Source organism: Hyla sarda, chromosome 6 (assembly GCF_029499605.1).
Source record: "Hyla sarda isolate aHylSar1 chromosome 6, aHylSar1.hap1, whole genome shotgun sequence".
Lineage (NCBI taxonomy): Eukaryota > Metazoa > Chordata > Amphibia > Anura > Hylidae > Hyla > Hyla sarda.
Window position 1 is genome coordinate 80,700,761 of NC_079194.1, and position 21,666 is coordinate 80,722,426.

The 21,666-nt window shown below is 45.0% G+C and overlaps 1 protein-coding gene across 2 annotated transcripts in view; it reads right to left on the reverse strand.

Moving 5' to 3' along the window:
- The window catches only part of SLC6A11 (solute carrier family 6 member 11), a 375,576-nt gene that overhangs the window by 56,940 nt on the left and 296,970 nt on the right, over window positions 1-21,666 (reverse strand). For both annotated transcript variants that reach the window (XM_056524287.1, XM_056524288.1), the window contains exon 7: window positions 1,757-1,891. In XM_056524287.1, the coding sequence (XP_056380262.1) occupies window positions 1,757-1,891 (135 nt within the window). The remainder of the gene's footprint in view (window positions 1-1,756; window positions 1,892-21,666) is intronic.

Sequence of the window (21,666 nt, forward strand, 5' to 3'; positions counted from 1 at the left end):
GTTGTATCTCAATATGACAAACATTTCTTGACTGAGAACAAGAGTTTTTTTTTTTTCTTCTATATGATGAAGGATGAAGAAGTGGCAGTGCATTAGAGAATGGAAGTGAATGCTATGCTTAAAACGAAGGATCTGGAAAAGGAATATATGCCATGAGGATCCAAAGTAGCTACTCTGAGTTATTTTTTCCCCATGGAGCATTCCACAGCTTGTAAGACATAATATGCCAGTTTGGCAGTCTCCTCAAGGAGACACAATACTCTTCTAGTCTCATTTTGAAAGCTTTTCACTGGGAAGTTAGCACTCTGCTCTGTCCTAAGAACCCCGAAACAGCTGTCTTAAGATTTGTAACTCCTCCTTCTTGAAGAGATTCTAGCTTGGTTTATATTCCCCAGTCTTTCAGGGCTCATTAAGAGTTGAACATTGATTCAAAAGAAAGTTACCTCCTGTAGATAGCACTGTAGAGCAAATTTCTTTTTGCAAAAGAGCTTCTTTGAATTTTTTTTCCCATGGACCATTGCACAACTTGTAAATACTCCACAAACCAGTTTGGCTGTCTTCTCAAGGAGGCACACTATACCCCTAGTGCCCTGCCATAAGGATCATAAGAAGGACTAACTCACAATTTACAGTAAAAGTTAAGGTTAATTATTCATGTTATACTTATAAGCGTACCTGTATGCGTGAAAACGCCGGCAGTCGCCTCTGAGCACCCCACGCTACCTTTGTCTACCATGCCGGTTTAGGCAGCCCGAGCTGGGAGCCGAACTATCAGCGTTTGGACGGTGAGTGCAGGACGCCTGTTTTTCTTCGCTATATACTTTTACTTACTGGGTTTCCCATTGTCCTAGCACTGCCGTCAGCTGATTTGATCTGGTTGGTTGCTCGATCGTCCACATTTCCATCCCGAGGAGATGTGTCTTCAGGTACCAGTGCCACTATTCTATTTTCTTATTGTATGCTTAGCAAGTTATACTTAGTAGTATTGTGTGAGCTACTGGCGGGAGAAAGTGGGCATTCCCCAGCAGGTGCAACGTCACTGAAGCCTGTAAGAGCTGTGCCTCGCCATGCCCTGCACTCACTTCCTGAGTTTGGTTTCCTGCCAGGCCAGGACAAGACCAAACTAACTGTTTGACTTACCACAGGAAACAGAACAGAGCCACCTAGTGGCTGTTTTTTCAATCACATTAAAAACATATAAATGTTGAGAATTTTAACAGCAAGTAAATAGCAAAGTGTCTTATAATTACATAAGGAATAATATATTAAAAGTTTGGTTTGGTGACAGGTACTCTTAAAAAATAAAAATAAAAATGCATTGCCTATCCTCAGGTTAAGTCATAAATATCAGTTTGGTAGGATGCGGAAACCAAGCACACCATCAATCAGCTATTTGACAGAGCTTCAGTATACATAGAGTAATAGTGCAAGAACCAGACGGCCCATGTTTCCTGTGTAGTGGGTCTGCTGGGTTACTGAAGCTCAACTTCTATTAAAGTGAATGGGAACTGAGGTGCAGTAAACCAGCACAGCCACTACACAACGATAGGGGGCCATCTGCCTCCAGAGTCGAGGCCCTTGTGAACTGCTTATCGGCAGGATGCCAGGTTTCGCCACCCTACCGTACTAGGATTGATGACTTATTTTGATGATAGGCCATTAATCAATTTTGCCTAAAACTCCTTTTAACTAAGTTTCTTTTTTTCATATTCTTTTTGCATACTCATGCCAACAACATGAAAATGTTTTGTCTTACCTGTGGATCAGAGAGTCTTGACAAATCTGGATACAGATAAAATTTTATCCCTTGAGAGGCCCCAGGTAACGTAACTCCACGGACCAGGAGAATCAGCAGCATAACATAGGGAAAGGTAGCAGTGACATACACCACCTACAGAAAGAAAACATGTCATAATGTATAAAAAATATAAAATACTATTCTTAAATGAGAAACACTTGTATGAAACATTTCACATCAAGATATAGAAGAAGGTAGCATTTGATTGACCTGACCCTTATAAATTAGAATAGATGTCCCAAGCCTGTGCGCTGGTGTGAAGGTGCCGGAAGTGGGGCAGGAGCCGGCGGATGGAGACGCGGCAGAAGCACCGCCATTGGCGTTCACATGACACACACCACATCCAGTATTGGCGCATAAATAGTATGGGTAAGCAGGAGAAATAGCGGCCCCTTGAAAAAGGTGGAAACGAAACGTACGTGGGGTACGGAGGTGATACATCCTACACAGACATGGGTAAGCACTTGTATACCTGAACTGAGAGTTCATAAATCATATTATGGAGTGATTGCTTCATAAGGGCATTAGAGTTCTGTACTGTGAACCAAGAGATGGGCGTTATGTTGAAAGCACACATGGCATTAGCCTAGCTTCTCTGTAATTGAGTATACAAACCAGGAAGATATATGTAAATAGAGACATGTGCAATTGATCTGTTTTTTTTGTGGTGATGTGTCATCTTATTTCCGGTGAATTTCTCTGAAGTACTTTCTATTGATTGTATTATATACATAGTTAGAATTTTAATCAGTCTCAATAAAATGTATTTGTTTTATTCTGAAGTGGTTTCTTGAACTAATTTTGTAGAGGTATACTATATTATTGGAGTCACCGCATTTTTTTCATGGCATAAATAGGAAAGGAACCATGTAGTCATTATGGCATATAGAGAGAGAAGGTGTCTGTTTGGATTCATATGTTTGAGGAATTAGAATAAGAAAGTAGAAAGATAATTGTGAATAGAGATGTCGCAAATTGTTCGCCGGCGAACAGTTCCCAGGGAACTTAGCATGTTCGCGTTCGCATTGCCGGGCGAACATATGTGAAGTTCGATTCACCCCCTATACTTTAACATTACAGTAAACTTTGACCCTGTGAGTCAGAGTCAGCAGACACATTACAGCCAATCAGCAGCAGTCCCTCCCTTCCTGACTAGTCTAACATCTGCTTTCAGGACAGCACCCAAAGAAGCCCTTTTTAGGGCTCAAATATCAGTCCGTGTGTCTTGCAACAGCTGGAGGCACCCTGGTTGGGAGGGAACCGCTGGTTAAAAGGGGTACTCCAGTGTAAAACTTAAGTTTCTTCAAGCAACTAACTACAGTATTAAAAGGGCTATAAGTTCAGTCCGTGTGTCTTGCAACAGCTGGAGGCACCCTGGTTGGGAGGGAACCGCTGGTTAAAAGGGGTACTCTGGTGTAAAACTTAATTTCCTTCAAGAAACTAACTGCAGTATTAAAATGGCTATAAGTTCAGTCTGTGTGTCTTGCAACTGCTGGAGGCACCCAGGTTGAGGACCTCTGCTTAAAAGGGGAACTCCGCTGGCAACCTTTTTTGCTCATTATCACACTAGTGCAAATCACATTTGGTGTGACAGTTGTTCAAATAAAAAAAATAAAAAATTTTTGGCTGTGAAATAAAACCAGTGCTGCCTAAAGGGGGGCTCTAATTGTGAATAGAGATGTTCCAAATTGTTCGCTGGCGAACAGTTCCCGGGGAACTTAGCATGTTCGCGTTCGCATTGCCGGGCGAACATATGTGAAGTTCGATTCACCCCCTATACTTTAACATTGCGGTAAACTTTGACCCTGTGAGTCAGAGTCAGCAGACACATTACAGCCAATCAGCAGCAGTCCCTCCCTTCCAGACCCTCCTACTTCCTGCACGGACGCCATTTTACCTTCATTCGGCATGCTGCAGGCTTAGAAAGTGGAGGGACAGAGAATCTGCTCCTGCTGTAATAGGGTAAGCGATAGCTAGGTTGCTGCTAGGTGGTGTATTCAGGGTTCACTTTACTCCTAAAGCACTAGTCTAACATCTGCTTTAAGGACAGCACCCAAAGAAGCCCTTTTTAGGGCTCAAATATCAGTCCCTGTGTCTTGCAACAGCTGGAGGCACACTGGTTGGGAGGGAACCGCTGGTTAAAAGGGGTACTCCAGTGTAAAACTTAATTTCCTTCAAGAAACTAACTGCAGTATTAAAATGGCTATAAGTTCAGTCCATGTGTCTTGCAACAGCTGGAGGCACCCTGGTTGGGAGGGAACCGCTGGTTAAAAGGGGTACTCCAGTGTAAAACTTAATTTCCTTCAAGAAACTAACTGCAGTATTAAAATGGCTATAAGTTCAGTCTGTGTGTCTTGCAACTGCTGGAGGCACCCAGGTTGAGGATCTCTGCTTAAAAGGGGAACTCCGCTGGCAACCTTTTTTGCTCATTGTCACACTAGTGCAAATCACATTTGGTGTGACAGTTGTTCAAATAAAAAAAAAAAAAATTTTTTTGGCTGTGCTGCCTAAAGGGGGGCTCTAACTATGTGCTGCCTAATATTGGGGAATCTATGTGCTGCCTAAAGGGGGGATCTAAATATAAGCTGCCTAAAGGGGGCTCTATGTGCTGCCTAAAGGGAGGCTCTACCTATGTGCTGCCTAAAGGGAGGCTCTAACTATGGGCTGCCTAATATTGGGGAATCTATGTGCTGCCTAAAGGGGGGCTCTAACTATGTGCTGCCTAAAGGGGGGCTCTAACTATGTGCTGCCTAACATGGGGGAATCTATGTGCTGCCTAAAGGGGGGATCTAACTATGTGATGCCTAAAGGGGATCTAACTATGTGCTGCCAAAAGGGGGCTCTATGTGCTGCCTAAAGGGAGGCTCTACCTATGTGCTGCCGAAAGGGGGTCTCTAACTATGTGCTGCCTAATATGGGGGATCTATGTGCTGCCTAAAGGGGGGATCTAACTATGTGATGCCTAAAGGGGGGCTCTATGTGCTGCCTAAAGGAGGCTAAAGCACGTTATTCCAAAGAATTTAGGAATAATAGGTGATTTATGCCTTTTATGGATTAAAACCAGACTCTGCATCAACTATGTAATTTGCCATGGATCCCCCTCCGGCACACCGTTCATAAAAGGGACACTGCGGAGTTGGAAAGGGTGCAGAGACGCGCGACTAAACTAATATGGGGCATGGAACATCTTAGCTATGAGGAGCGATTAAAGGAGTTACAATTGTTTAGTCTTGAGAAGAGACGTTTAAGGGGGGATATGATAAACGTATATAAGTATATAAATGGCCCATACAAAAAATATGGAGAAAAACTGTTCCAGGTTAAACCCCCCCAAAGGACGAGGGGGCACTCCCGCCGTCTGGAGAAGAAAAGGTTTAGTCTAAAGGGGCGGCACGCCTTCTTTACCGTGAGGACTGTGAATTTATGGAACGGTCTACCTCAGGAACTGGTCACAGCAGGAACAATTAACAGCTTTAAAGCAGGGTTAGATACATTCCTGGAACAAAATAACATTAATGCTTATGCAGAATTATAAAACTACATCCCTTTCCCTTATCCCCTTACATCCTTCCCTTCAATCCCCTGGTTGGACTTGATGGACGTATGTCTTTTTTCAACCATACTAACTATATGTAACTATGTAACACCACAGTCCAGGTATTAGTCCCCTTGAAACAACTTTTATATCACTATTGTGGCCAGAAAGAGTCCCTGTGGGTTCTAAAATTCCCCTGCCCATTGAAGTCAATGGTGGTTGGCCCAGTTCGCCGGTTCACGAACATTTGCGGAAGTTCGCCTTCGCCGTTCACAAACTGAAAATTTAATGTTCGCGACATCACTAATTATGAAGTGACCTTTGGATATACTTTAACATCCAGTTGAGTGATAGGAAGAACTTGTCAGCCAGATCCTTCTATTAGGTTGAAACATCAAATCACATGTGACCAAATTATCCAGCCTTTAAGAGGTACTCCGCACAGCATACAGCATTTGGAACGAATCACGGGGGTCCCAGCAGGGGGTATCCATGCTTTGGATAGGGGATAAGATGTCTAATGGAAGAGTACCCCTTTAAAAATGTATACCAAAGATTTTAAAACTACTCTCCATTTTCTTGAACACACTGGTTAATACGCAGTTAATGACAAAGAAGCTATACGGCTCTGAAACATATTTATATTTACAAAAATAATTGTTTATTAAGCATTGTGTTTTGTTTATTTGAACACATATAGTAAATGTTATCTCTACAGAATAAAGTAAAATATTGATTAAATAAATCAATACAAATCTGCAGTTTACCAATACTCTCAATATAATGTATACAACATATTTATCTAAATATCTATCTATCTATCTAGCAATCCAAACATTTGCAGCACACAAGAAAATGTGGTAAAAAAAAGGTGTGTTTATTCCGTTATTCCAGTGAAAATTTCAGGAGAGCAATGTTTCCGCTGCCTCTTGCCGCCATTATCAAGCCCAACTATGAGAACCCAAGTGCTCACTTTTATATGTTCAGTGATTACATAAATTTTGTGAATACGTGTATCAAATAGTTAATATACAGTATACAAGAACAGATAATACAAAGTAGTACAGTACAGATCGGAGCAACTTAATGCAGTATGAATCGTGTTCTGTGACATTCATTTTGTGCTGGCTGTGTTCACTTCGTGTTAGTGCAGCGAAGTGCTTGATAACAATTTTGTAGATTGGCGCAATAATGTACAAATTATAATATATGGGCACTTACCCGGCAGAGCCACATGTACTGTATAGAGCGTGGGTGATCTCTCACTGCGCAGCTGCACCGGTTAGACCAATAGGGGACGCGTCTCACTGGGAGCTGGCAGCCAATGAGCATACAGGAAAACACAGTTGTCAGAGCTGACAGTGCGCATGCGTATTGCAAACATCAGGCAAGCACAGTGCCATCTTGGTTAAGGGCAAGAAAGCCCATATCGTATTAATAAGTGTAAAACCTATATCTATCTATCTATCTAGTCATCTACTACTTCCCACAGGTAAAACTTTGTATTTTAACATAGTGATAGTGTGATGATTAATGAAAATTCTTTACTGCTTAAAGACATGGACACCTACTGTCCTTGTCATCATTTATGGAACCTTGAAGGATCCCATTATTCTATGCTGGAATAATATCGAAGAGCCAGTTATTTTTTTGTATGTTTAAAGTGAATGTATTGCTTAGATTATTATTTTTTTTACTGATCAGTGTTGGATGCTTAAACATTTTTGTTCTAATCTGTTTTTATAATCTGATTGTAATTTTATTCTTACATTTTTTTGTGCACATTATGGGGGCAGCCCTCTTGCCTGAGCTGTTTGTGAGAGCATTTAGAGATATGCTTTACAGCAAGCCCCATGGACATAGGCCACACTAGATGCTCAGCTCTGATCCAGACGCGCTCCCGGAAGTGGCGGGAGGAGCTTTGTTTCTTGTTATATAGATGCTTTATAGAGATCTCCGCTTTACCGCACATTACAGCTGGGACACCTGCTGATAGCTGCCTCGTCTGCCACTGAAGCAAGCAGCCTGGAATGCCGCCAGTACTCTGAGTAGATTCTCCCCGCAACTTACGGGGAGTCACCGCTGTGGAGCACTCTCTGCAATGTTTCCCAATTACCAGCGGGATTTGGCTACTTGTTTTACTCACCATGCCATGTCTAACTCCTGATGCTCATTTGCGACTTACATCTGCATTTGAGTGAAAGAGTTGTTGTTGTTTATATCGCCCTATGATTTATCTTTTTATTGCAGTTTACTGATTACCTTGTGTACACGTGCAATATACTGTATATATGTAATACTTAATCTATTGTATTATTGTTATATTTGACTGGATTGTCTGTAATTAACCCTCCAGTGGTTTCTAGTGTTCTGCCTGGTTTACCCCTGAGGAATCGACCAATGTGGCAGAAATGAGTCGGGTTTTACCAGTGCATGGGTGTGTTTTGTGTTTTTTGTTTGAGGGACTTTATAGGGCGAGTCCAAGGGGTAGTTTGTGGGAGTAGGGGTAGTTGACACTACATCTCTCTGTCAGGGCATAATAGGGCTGATATACACCCTGGTCTCTATTGCCCGTTGTCTACCCCTCCCCATGGTTCTCCTATACCCTAGGCCAGCAGTGGATGTGCAATTATCTAGTGCAATTGGGGGTTGTGCAATTGTGACCCATTTTCCCTAAGTGCTACCTATCAGCCTCCCTGAGAGACACTTGTTGTGGATCAGGGCCACGCACAGATGGTGTGTTTCATGTCTGTATGTACCTCTATATTGTGGGATTGTTGATTTTTTTTAGCGTCTTTATTAAAAGTTATAGTTTAAATGTGTACACCTCTGTGATTGGTTAAAATGAATTGGTACCCTATTCTCTCTAGCAGAAATAGTTTTCTGTAATCCACACTAAACAGGAGCTGTCCCATTGACCTGAATGGGAAAGGTTAATAATGCATGCTCTGTGAGTGACCTTTAAATATGTCATTTCACATGGGAGGATAGGCTGGGCTCTGCTTTCTTTACATATGGTTGGTCAGATGATCACATTATTATTATTAATATAAGTTTAAACCCCATCCAGTAAAAAAAAAAAAAAAAAACTGAAGGGGGTTTGGGGCTGTCTTTATAGTGACTTGCCAAGTATATAGTGCCCTGCTTCACCATGCAAAAGTGCTTGGGTGGGTCCTGGCTCCATAACACCCATGTCATGGTTTGTAGTCTCTCTTAGTTTGGACAGTAGGCATGCTGATATTGTAGTAAAGAATATTCTAAATCTAATGATGTGTTGTTGCTCAAGGGTAAAAAAGCTTTTACTTAGTCAGATCTGCCATCTGTCTGTTATTGAGACAAAATCTGTTCATGGATGGTATTCCTCGACTGTTGTGGTAGTAATGAGGATATGCATGAATTCACTATCAGCTGCATATTTCAAGGAAATCAGCAAGACTACAAAGTAGTTCCCATTTCACAGGTACATAACAATGTATTAAATCAGTGAAGAGAAATCACCAGGGTCCATATCAATTAGAAATACATGATAAGCACATACAACATGTTTCTTACAGTTAAAAAAAAAAAAAACACTTTAGTGTATTTTCTTCATTTACAGTTGTGCTCCTAAGTTTAAATACCCTTGCAGAATTTATGATTTCTTAACCATTGTTCAGAGAATATGAATGACAACACAAAAACTTTTCTTTCACTCATGGTTAGAGGTTGGCTGAAGCCATTTATTGCCAAAAAGCTGTGTATACTCTTTTTAAATCATGACCACCCAAACTGCAAACTACCCAAAATGACCCTGATTAGAAGTTTACATACCCCAGCTCTTTATACTGTGTATTGTCCCCTTTAACATCAATGACAGCTTGAAGTCTTTTGCAGTAGCTGTAGACGAGGCTCTTTATCTTCTCAGATGGTAAAGCTGCTCATTATTCCTGGCAAAAAGCCTGGGGAGACCTCAAACATGCAGTTCATGCAAGACAGCCCAAAAATGTAGGTGACCTGGAGGCATTTTGCCAGGAAGAATGGGCAGCTTTACCATCTGAGAAGATAAAGAGCCTCATCCACAACTACCACAAAATACTTCAAGCTGTCATTGATGTTAAAAGGGGCAATACACAGTATTAAGAACTGGGGTATGCAAACTTTTAATCAGGGTCATTTTGGGTAGTTTGTGTTGTGGTTATGATTTAAAAAGAGCAAACACAGTTGTTTGACAATAAATGGTTTCAGTCAACCATTAACCATGAGTGAAAGAAAAGTTTTTGTGTTATCATTCATATTCTCTGAACAATGGTTAAGAAATCAAAAATTCCTCAAAGGTATGTAAACTTATGAGCACAACTGTATGAATGGCATACACAGATTAAGGGCAAGGTCAAAGTAATAAATACATTAATATTAAATTAATAAATAGTCCCCTTGTAAAATAATTTAAAAATAATTGCTCCCTCAATTATTTTTCCTTTATTCTTTTTGTAGAAAACCAATGTCTTTTGTTATTATTTTAAATTGTCAGAAATAGTATAAACAAAACTTTTGTACTAATTTTTTCATGTTCTGTTCATGTAGTTTGCGCCGTGAATACTCTTTACCTGTAAAATGTATTCTCTAATCCCCATGGAAAATATTTGTACACTGTGTAGACTGTTTAGACACAACCTCAGTTTTTAATTTTTATGAACGCTGGCCATCCTAGTAGAGCTTTTTATTGAAAGCACAAAATATCGTAAACAGCACGGGTTGAACAAAAAATAATTGGTGGCCAAAAGTTACTATTGTATGTTATGGTATAATACATTCTGCATAATAGGAATGCACTGTATGAATGCCTAAGCACATGGGGCATGTGAGTTCAGAGAGGCATGTACAGTACTTGCTTAGCAATGTTTGGAAGTCCCATAAAGAATAAATGGAGGAGCAGATGAGCTTGCACACTGCCACTCCATTCACTAGGGGGACCATTGTCCTCCATTTTCATGATTGTAAGGGAGTGATTCTGGCAGTCCTACAGATAACAATAACTTTTGATATGGGGTTATCCCCCAGTCTGATACTTTTAGTACTACTACTATATTATCCACTTGAATGGCTCTATAATAAATTAGGACATTTTACAATATGTGAGAGTTTAGCTTGGTAAAGATGGTCAAACAGCATAAAACACCAGGCCTTGTCCAGTAGTAAATATTTACTTCAGTTTGCCCTCACTTCTACTACTACCCGACAAAAAGAGCTCTAAATGTGCCACCTTACTGACTGGCAATTGTCCTAGGAGGAGAGGCTATCAGGTCCATTTTCTCACGCAGCCTCTCTCTGCATATTGACCTTCAATTAGCTTTGAAAGCCCTGACAATGAGCTGTCTTCAGCACCTGTGCTGATTGTGGGCCAGATTGAAACCTGGAGTGGCCCAGGAAGCACAATTAAAGACCCATTAACAATCTGCCCTTCATGCCATAAAAATCCAGACTAGCCAAAAGTCCCTAGCAGCTATGGCCTGCTTGAGCTACAACTATTAATGGATTTTACCATATCCCACCCAGTGTTGCCTTGATAAGTTATGTGCTTCATGAAACCTAGTGTCTACATATGACTGGTACCTTGGGAGTTAAAAGCAAATCCAAACCCCCATTCCTGTCACTGTCTCACAATTGCTATAACATTATTGGGATGAATTTTCCCTTAGTTCAGTTGACTGAGCAGAAGAGGTCATTTTTCCTAGTGTTAAATATAGTTTTCTTTTATCACAAGACTAGAAATAAAATCACATCTCCTTTGATGTATTGTTTGTATCAATCGATCTCCCGCCAGAGGCCTCTAAACATTGAAGGGACCGTGTATGACAGGCTGAATTCATTATGTAACTCAAAGCAAAACAGAGGAGACAACTCCCTCGCTGTTTTACAGATCCACCCTGCAAGTTTAAGAGTGGGAACTCTGTATTCAGTTCATGGATACAAAGGGTTTCCCTGCTGAATATAGAGATCAATCTTTGGCGGATTGTTAAACATCTTGAAAGACTATTATTTCCCATCACTTCAAGCTGAAACAAACACTACTTCAATACATATAATTGTTGCCCCTGAGTTCCTTTTCCGGCGCCTTCTTAAAGCCTTTTTTTCCACTTCTTTATTTTGCTCATTTGTTACTTTCTATGCTCTTCGCCTCATTGACTCCATTAGGCTTGGTGTTACTAGTTCAAAGTCCATTATGAGAAGAATTACTAAGGACATAGGCTGTGTTGATATTAAGATGTAACAGTCCTTCAATATTGATATTACTTTGAAGAAAGTTGTTTAATGAATAGTGTGCCCACACTGACACCACTTTATAGCTTTTATGTAGAATAAAGAGTAAAAAGTTGAGTCATAATGTAAATACATTACATTAGCATGTAAGGATTCTGACTGACTTTATTTTTTTCCTCTTCTCTATTAGTATCCATGGACTGTGTTTACAGCACAATTTTAATTTTGGTATTTGTCATCTTTAGGACAATGTCATGGCAATTTAAGCGAATAATTATAGTCTATAATTCTGCGCAGGGAGGTGTTAAAAACAAAATAAAAACCCTATCCTTGCTCTCCTCCCTTCTCCACCCCTTTTCCACTCCACAGCACTTTTAGAGTTTGTGTTGAAGCAAGGAATTGCCTGTCCATCCTACCAGTGGTCACAGTGGTTTCCTTTAATTTCCTGAGTGGGTAATTCTTTGCATTGACCCCAGAAGTACTGCACAGCAGAGTCCTGTAAAAACAGTTGTGGGGGAAGATAAGTATAATATATTTTTTTTTACCACCTGCCTGAGCAGAATTATACATAAAAAATACTCCTCTTAAAAGTAAATAAGTATAGTTGAATATGAAACTCTACAATAGTGATGAGCGGCAGGGGCCATATTCTAATTCGCAATATTTCTGGAATATATGGCCGAATATTCGTCCTATGTTAGCGAAATTCGCATATTCGCTATATTTCCATGTGAAAATTCGTAATGAAATTTGCATAGTGCACATGCACAATTATATCTTTCACCTAAAAGAAGGGAGGGATCAGTGTCCAGTCTGGACATGTTGATATTCGCATAAATATCTGCATAAATTGACATAAAAATGAATATTCGTCATTACTAATATATATCACTATATTCTAACTATTCGCAAAATTGCAAAGTGCCGATATACGCAGTAAAAATTTGCATTTCAAATATTCACGCTCAACACTACTCTACAACATAGACCAAATTCATTGGTGTAGATGAGGATCAGTAGGGAGGAAATACTGGAGTATTAACAAATATTGAAATCTAAGGTACAAAAAAAAGCATCAAATAAGAAGCACAATACACAAATATCCCTATATACAAATGGAGTCACCCCAAAAATATGGGAGATAATAAAAGTCACTTACATATCAAGCGAACACATACTGGAGATGCAATTCCATGGAGTGATGGATATATTAAAGGAGAGCTGATGTGGGGAAAAAAAAGGGGCATAAAAGCAAGATAAATGCACAGTCCCCTAACAATCAACTGTAACAAAGAGCCTCCCAATATAATAACCATCAGTTTAAATAAAGAGTCTCCATTGACAGCATTACACAAATACAGATAAGGTCATCTGAGGACTGTTTTTTACACGTACATACTCATAATCAGTACTACACCCTATGATGCATCATACCAAGAGCTATCAATATTAAAATCACATTATATTGAATTAGACCATAAAACAAGGTGCCCCATAATTGTAAACACCTCAGGTTGACATCTGATTTATTTGTTTACAATTATGGGGCCCCTTGTTTTTGGGTCCAATTCAATATAATGTGATTTTAATATTGATAGCTAGTGGTATTGTTACGCCGAGCGCTCCGGGTCCCCGCTCCTCCCCGGAGCGCTCGCTTCTCTCTCGCTACCGCAGCGCTCCGGGCAGCTCCACTGACCCGGTGCGCTGCGATACCGTCTCCAGCTGGGATGCGATTCGCGATGCGGGTAGCGCCCGCTCGCGATGCGCATCCCGGCTCCCGTACCTGACTCGCTCTCCGTCTGTCCTGTCCCGGCGCGCGCGGCCCCGCTCCCTAGGGCGCGCGCGCCGGGTCTCTGCGATTTAAAGGGCCACTGCGCCGCTGATTGGCGCAGTGGTTCCAATTAGTGTGTTCACCTGTGCACTCCCTATTTATACCTCACTTCCCCTTCACTCCCTCGCCGGATCTTGTTGCCATTGTGCCAGTGAAAGCGTTTCCTTGTGTGTTCCTAGCCTGTGTTCCAGACCTCCTGCCGTTGCCCCTGACTACGATCCTTGCTGCCTGCCCCGACCTTCTGCTACGTCCGACCTTGCTTCTGTCTACTCCCTTGTACCGCGCCTATCTTCAGCAGTCAGAGAGGTTGAGCCGTTGCTAGTGGATACGACCTGGTCACTACCGCCGCAGCAAGACCATCCCGCTTTGCGGCGGGCTCTGGTGAAAACCAGTAGTGACTTAGAACCGATCCACTAGCACGGTCCACGCCCATCCCTCTCTGGCACAGAGGATCCACTACCTGCCAGCCGGCATCGTGACAGTAGATTCGGCCATGGATCCCGCTGAAGTTCCTCTGCCAGTTGTCGCCGACCTCACCACGGTGGTCGCCCAGCAGTCACAACAGATAGCGCAACAAGGCCAACAGCTGTCTCAACTGACCGTGATGCTACAGCAGCTACTACCACAGCTTCAGCAATCATCTCCTCCGCCAGCTCCTGCACCTCCTCCGCAGCGAGTGGCCGCTTCTGGTCTACGACTATCCTTGCCGGATAAATTTGATGGGGACTCTAAATTCTGCCGTGGCTTTCTTTCCCAATGTTCCCTGCACTTGGAGATGATGTCGGACCAGTTTCCTACTGAAAGGTCTAAGGTGGCTTTCGTAGTCAGCCTTTTGTCTGGAAAAGCTCTGTCATGGGCCACACCGCTCTGGGACCGCAATGACCCCGTCACTGCCTCTATACACTCCTTCTTCTCGGAAATTCGAAGTGTCTTTGAGGAACCTGCCCGAGCCTCTTCTGCTGAGACTGCCCTGTTGAACCTGGTCCAGGGTAATTCTTCCGTTGGCGAGTACGCCGTACAATTCCGTACTCTTGCTTCAGAATTATCCTGGAATAATGAGGCCCTCTGCGCGACCTTTAAAAAAGGCCTATCCAGCAACATTAAAGATGTTCTGGCCGCACGAGAAATCCCTGCTAACCTACATGAACTCATCCATCTTGCCACTCGCATTGACATGCGTTTTTCCGAAAGGCGTCAGGAGCTCTGCCAGGATATGGACTTTGTTCGCACAAGGCGTTTTTTCTCCCCGGCTCCTCTCTCCTCTGGTCCCCTGCAATCCGTTCCTGTGCCTCCCGCCGTGGAGGCTATGCAGGTCGACCGGTCTCGCCTGACACCTCAAGAGAGGACACGACGCCGCATGGAGAATCTCTGCCTGTACTGTGCCAGTACCGAACACTTCCTGAAGGATTGTCCTATCCGTCCTCCCCGCCTGGAAAGACGTACGCTGACTCCGCACAAAGGTGAGACAGTCCTTGATGTCTACTCTGCTTCTCCACGTCTTACTGTGCCTGTGCGGATATCTGCCTCTGCCTTCTCCTTCTCTACTATGGCCTTCTTGGATTCCGGATCTGCAGGAAATTTTATTTTGGCCTCTCTCGTCAACAGGTTCAACATCCCAGTGACCAGTCTCGCCAGACCCCTCTACATCAATTGTGTAAACAATGAAAGATTGGACTGTACCATACGTCTCCGCACGGAGCCCCTTCTAATGTGCATCGGACCTCATCACGAGAAGATTGAATTTTTGGTCCTCCCCAATTGCACTTCCGAAATCCTCCTTGGACTACCCTGGCTTCAACTCCATTCCCCAACCCTGGATTGGTCCACTGGGGAGATCAAGAGTTGGGGGCCCTCTTGTTTCAAGGACTGCCTAAAACCGGTTCCCAGTACCCCTTGCCGTGACGCTGTGGCTCCCCCTGTAACCGGTCTCCCTAAGGCCTATATGGACTTTGCGGATGTTTTTTGCAAAAAACAAGCTGAGACTCTACCTCCTCACAGGCCTTATGATTGTCCTATTGACCTCCTCCCGGGCACTACTCCACCCCGGGGCAGAATCTATCCTCTGTCCGCCCCAGAAACTCTTGCTATGTCGGAGTACATCCAGGAAAATTTAAAAAAAGGCTTTATCCGTAAATCCTCCTCTCCTGCCGGAGCCGGATTTTTCTTTGTGTCCAAAAAAGATGGCTCTCTACGTCCTTGCATTGACTACCGCGGTCTTAATAAAATCACGGTAAAGAACCGCTACCCCCTACCCCTCATCTCTGAACTCTTTGATCGCCTCCAAGGTGCCCACATCTTTACCAAACTGGACTTAAGAGGTGCTTATAATCTCATCCGCATCAGAGAGAGGGATGAATGGAAAACGGTATTTAACACTAGAGATGGACACTTTGAGTATCTGGTCATGCCCTTTGGCCTGTGCAACGCCCCTGCCGTCTTCCAAGACTTTGTTAATGAAATTTTTCGTGATCTCTTATACTCCTGTGTTGTTGTATATCTGGACGATATCCTGATTTTTTCTGCCAATCTAGAAGAACACCGCCAGCATGTCCGTATGGTTCTTCAGAGACTTCGTGACAATCAACTTTATGCCAAGATAGAGAAATGTCTGTTTGAATGCCAATCTCTTCCTTTCCTAGGATACTTGGTCTCTGGCCAAGGACTACAAATGGATCCAGACAAACTCTCTGCCGTCTTAGATTGGCCACTCCCCTCCGGACTCCGTGCTATCCAACGTTTTTTGGGGTTCGCCAATTATTACAGGCAATTTATTCCACATTTTTCTACCGTTGTGGCCCCTATCGTGGCTTTAACCAAAAAAAATGCCAATCCCAAGTCTTGGCCTCCTCAAGCGGAAGACGCCTTTAAACGGCTCAAGTCTGCCTTTTCTTCGGCTCCTGTGCTCTCCAGACCTGACCCATCTAAACCCTTCCTATTGGAGGTTGATGCCTCCTCTGTAGGAGCTGGAGCGGTCCTTCTACAAAAAAATTCTTCCGGGCATGCTGTTACTTGTGGTTTTTTTTCTAGGACCTTCTCTCCGGCGGAGAGGAACTACTCCATCGGGGATCGAGAGCTTCTAGCCATTAAATTAGCACTTGAGGAATGGAGGCATCTGCTGGAGGGATCAAGATTTCCAGTTATTATTTACACCGATCACAAGAACCTCTCCTATCTCCAGTCTGCCCAACGGCTGAATCCTCGCCAGGCCAGGTGGTCTCTGTTCTTTGCCCGATTTAATTTTGAAATTCACTTTCGGCCTGCCGATAAGAACATTAGGGCCGATGCTCTCTCTCGTTCCTCGGATGCCTCGGAAGTTGAACTCTCTCCGCAACACATCATTCCTCCTGACTGCCTGATTTCCACTTCTCCAGCCTCCATCAGGCAAACTCCTCCAGGGAAGACCTTCGTCACTCCACGCCAACGCCTCGGAATCCTCAAATGGGGTCACTCCTCCCATCTCGCAGGCCATGCGGGCATCAAGAAATCTGTGCAACTCATCTCTCGCTTCTATTGGTGGCCGACTCTGGAGACGGATGTCGTGACTTTGTGCGAGCCTGCACTGTCTGTGCCCGGGATAAGACTCCTCGCCAGAAGCCCGCTGGTTTTCTTCATCCTCTGCCTGTCCCCGAACAGCCTTGGTCTCTGATTGGTATGGATTTTATTACAGACCTACCCCCATCCCGTGGCAACACTGTTGTTTGGGTGGTCGTTGATCGATTCTCCAAGATGGCACATTTCATCCCTCTTCCTGGTCTTCCTTCAGCGCCTCAGTTGGCTAAACAATTTTTTGTACACATTTTTCGTCTTCACGGGTTGCCCACACAGATAGTCTCGGATAGAGGCGTCCAATTTGTGTCAAAATTCTGGAGGGCTCTCTGTAAACAACTCAAGATTAAATTAAACTTTTCTTCTGCATATCATCCTCAATCCAATGGACAAGTAGAAAGAATTAACCAGGTCTTGGGTGATTATTTACGACATTTTGTTTCCTCCCGCCAGGATGATTGGGCAGATCTTCTACCATGGGCCGAATTCTCGTATAACTTTAGAGTCTCTGAATCTTCCTCCAAATCCCCATTTTTCGTGGTGTACGGCCGTCACCCTCTTCCCCCCCTCCCTACTCCCTTGCCCTCTGGTTTGCCCGCTGTAGATGAAGTGACTCGTGATCTTTCCACCATATGGAAAGAGACCCAAGATTCTCTTTTACAGGCTTCATCTCGCATGAAAAAGTTTGCCGATAAGAAAAGAAGAGCTCCCCCCATTTTTGCTCCCGGAGACAAGGTATGGCTCTCCGCTAAATATGTCCGCTTTCGTGTCCCCAGTTACAAACTGGGTCCACGCTATCTTGGTCCTTTCAAAGTCTTGTGCCAAATTAATCCTGTCTCTTACAAACTTCTTCTTCCTCCTTCTCTCCGTATTCCTAATGCCTTTCATGTCTCTCTTCTTAAACCACTCATCATCAACCGTTTCTCTCCCAAATTAGTTTCTCCCACTCCTGTCTCCGGTTCTTCTGACGTCTTCTCAGTGAAAGAGATACTGGCCTCCAAGACGGTAAGAGGAAAAAGGTTCTTTTAAGTGGATTGGGAGGGCTGTGGACCTGAAGAGAGATCCTGGGAACCTGAGGACAACATCCTAGACAAAAGTCTGCTCCTCAGGTTCTCAGGCTCTAAGAAGAGGGGGAGACCCAAGGGGGGGGGTACTGTTACGCCGAGCGCTCCGGGTCCCCGCTCCTCCCCGGAGCGCTCGCTTCTCTCTCGCTACCGCAGCGCTCCGGGCAGCTCCACTGACCCGGTGCGCTGCGATACCGTCTCCAGCCGGGATGCGATTCGCGATGCGGGTAGCGCCCGCTCGCGATGCGCATCCCGGCTCCCGTACCTGACTCGCTCTCCGTCTGTCCTGTCCCGGCGCGCGCGGCCCCGCTCCCTAGGGCGCGCGCGCGCCTGGTCTCTGCGATTTAAAGGGCCACTGCGCCGCTGATTGGCGCAGTGGTTCCAATTAGTGTGTTCACCTGTGCACTCCCTATTTATACCTCACTTCCCCTTCACTCCCTCGCCGGATCTTGTTGCCATTGTGCCAGTGAAAGCGTTTCCTTGTGTGTTCCTAGCCTGTGTTCCAGACCTCCTGCCGTTGCCCCTGACTACGATCCTTGCTGCCTGCCCCGACCTTCTGCTACGTCCGACCTTGCTTCTGTCTACTCCCTTGTACCGCGCCTATCTTCAGCAGTCAGAGAGGTTGAGCCGTTGCTAGTGGATACGACCTGGTCACTACCGCCGCAGCAAGACCATCCCGCTTTGCGGCGGGCTCTGGTGAAAACCAGTAGTGACTTAGAACCGATCCACTAGCACGGTCCACGCCCATCCCTCTCTGGCACAGAGGATCCACTACCTGCCAGCCGGCATCGTGACAGGTATGATGATGCATCATAGGGTATAGTACTGATTATGACTATGTACATGTACAAAAACGATCCTCAGACGACCTTACCTTATATTTATGTCTATTGAGACTCTTTATTAAAACTGATGGTAATTATATTGGAAGGCTATTTGTTACAGTTGATTGTTAGGGGCCTCTGCATTTATCTTGTTTTTATACCCCTTTTTTCCCCACATCAGCTCTCCTTTAATATATCCATAACTCCATGACATTGCATCTCCGGTATGTATTTGTCTGATATGTGTCACGATGCCGGCTGGCAGGTAGTGGATCCTCTGTGCCAGAGAGGGATTGGCGTGGACCGTGCTAGTGGACCGGTTCTAAGCCACTACTGGTTTTCACCAGAGCCCGCCGCAAAGCGGGATGGTCTTGCTGCGGCGGTAGTGACCAGGTCGTATCCACTAGCAACGGCTCACCTCTCTGGCTGCTGAAGATAGGCGCGGTACAAGGGAGTAGGCAGAAGCAAGGTCGGACGTAGCAGAAGGTCGGGGCAGGCAGCAAGGATCGTAGTCAGGGGCAACAGCAGAAGGTCTGGAAACACAGGCAAGGAACACACAAGGAACGCTTTCACTGGCACTAAGGCAACAAGATCCGGCAAGGGAGTGCAAGGGAAGTGAGGTAATATAGGGAAGTGCACAGGTGATAACCCTAATTGGAACCACTGCGCCAATCAGCGGCGCAGTGGCCCTTTAAATCGCAGAGACCCGGCGCGCGCGCGCCCTAGGGAGCGGGGCCGCGCGCGCCGGGACAGAACAGACGGGGAGCGAGTCAGGTAGGGGAGCCGGGGTGCGCATCGCGAGCGGGCGCTACCCGCATCGCGAATCGCATCCCGGCTGGCAGCGGGATCGCAGCGCCCCGGGTCAGAGGACGTGACCGGAGCGCTGCAGCGGAGGGAGTGAAGCGAGCGCTCCGGGGAGGAGCGGGGACCCGGAGCGCTCGGCGTAACAGTACCCCCCCCCTTGGGTCTCCCCCTCTTCTTGGAGCCTGAGAACCTGAGGAGCAGACTTTTGTCAAGGATGTTGTCCTCAGGTTCCCAGGATCTCTCTTCAGGACCACAACCCTCCCAGTCTACTAAAAAAAAATTTTTCCCTCTGACCTTTTTGGCAGCCAAAATTTCCTTGACCGAGAAGACGTCCGAGGAGCCGGAAACAGGAGTGGGAGGAACAGATTTGGGAGAAAAACGGTTGAGGATGAGTGGTTTGAGAAGAGAGACGTGAAAGGCATTAGGGATACGAAGAGAAGGAGGAAGAAGAAGTTTATAAGAGACAGGATTAATTTGACACAAAATTTTGAAAGGACCAAGATAGCGTGGTCCCAACTTGTAGCTAGGGACACGGAAGCGGACATATTTAGCGGAGAGCCATACCTTGTCTCCAGGGGAAAAAACGGGGGGAGCTCTTCTTTTCTTATCCGCGAACCTCTTCATGCGTGAAGAAGCCTGTAAGAGAGAATTTTGGGTCTCTCTCCATATAATGGAAAGGTCACGAGAAATTTCATCCACAGCGGGCAGACCAGAGGGCAAGGGGGTAGGGAGGGGGGGAAGAGGGTGACGGCCGTACACCACGAAAAATGGGGATTTGGAGGAAGATTCAGAGACCCTGAAGTTATACGAGAATTCGGCCCATGGAAGGAGATCTGCCCAGTCATCCTGGCGGGAGGAAACAAAATGTCGCAAATAATCACCCAGGATCTGGTTAATTCTTTCTACTTGTCCATTGGACTGGGGATGATATGCAGAGGAAAAATTTAATTTAATCTTGAGTTGTTTACAGAGAGCCCTCCAGAATTTAGACACGAATTGGACCCCTCTATCCGAGACAATCTGCGTAGGCAACCCGTGAAGACGAAAAATGTGTACAAAAAATTGTTTAGCCAACTGAGGCGCAGAAGGAAGACCAGGAAGAGGGATGAAATGTGCCATTTTGGAGAATCGATCAACGACCACCCAAATAACGGTGTTGCCACGGGAAGGGGGTAAATCAGTAATAAAATCCATACCAATCAGAGACCAAGGCTGTTCGGGGACAGGCAGAGGATGAAGAAAACCAGCGGGCTTCTGGCGAGGAGTCTTATCCCGGGCACAGATAGTGCAGGCTCGCACAAAGTCCCCAACATCCGTCTCCAGAGTCGGCCACCAATAGAAGCGGGAGATGAGTTGCACAGATTTCTTGATGCCCGCATGACCTGCGAGATGGGAGGAGTGACCCCATTTGAGGATTCCGAGGCGTTGGCGTGGAGAAACAAAGGTCTTTCCTGGAGGAGTCTGCCTGATGGAGGCGGGAGAAGTGGAGATCAGGCAGTCAGGTGGAATGATGTGTTGCGGAGGGAGATCAACTTCTGAGGCATCCGAGGAACGAGAGAGAGCATCGGCCCTAATGTTCTTATCGGCAGGCCGAAAGTGAATCTCAAAATTAAATCGGGCAAAGAACAGAGACCACCGGGCCTGGCGAGGATTCAGCCGTTGGGCAGACTGGAGGTAGGAGAGGTTCTTGTGGTCGGTGTAGATAATAACAGGAAATCTTGATCCCTCCAGCAGATGCCTCCATTCCTCAAGTGCTAATTTAATGGCTAGAAGCTCTCGATCCCCGATGGAGTAGTTCCTCTCCGCTGGAGAGAAGGTCCTAGAGAAAAAACCACAAGTGACAGCATGCCCGGAAGAATTTTTTTGTAGAAGAACAGCTCCAGCTCCCACTGAGGAGGCATCAACCTCCAATAGGAAGGGTTTGGAAGGGTCAGGTCTGGAGAGCACGGGAGCCGAAGAAAAGGCAGACTTGAGTCGTTTAAAGGAGTCTTCTGCTTGAGGAGGCCAGGACTTGGGATCAGCAT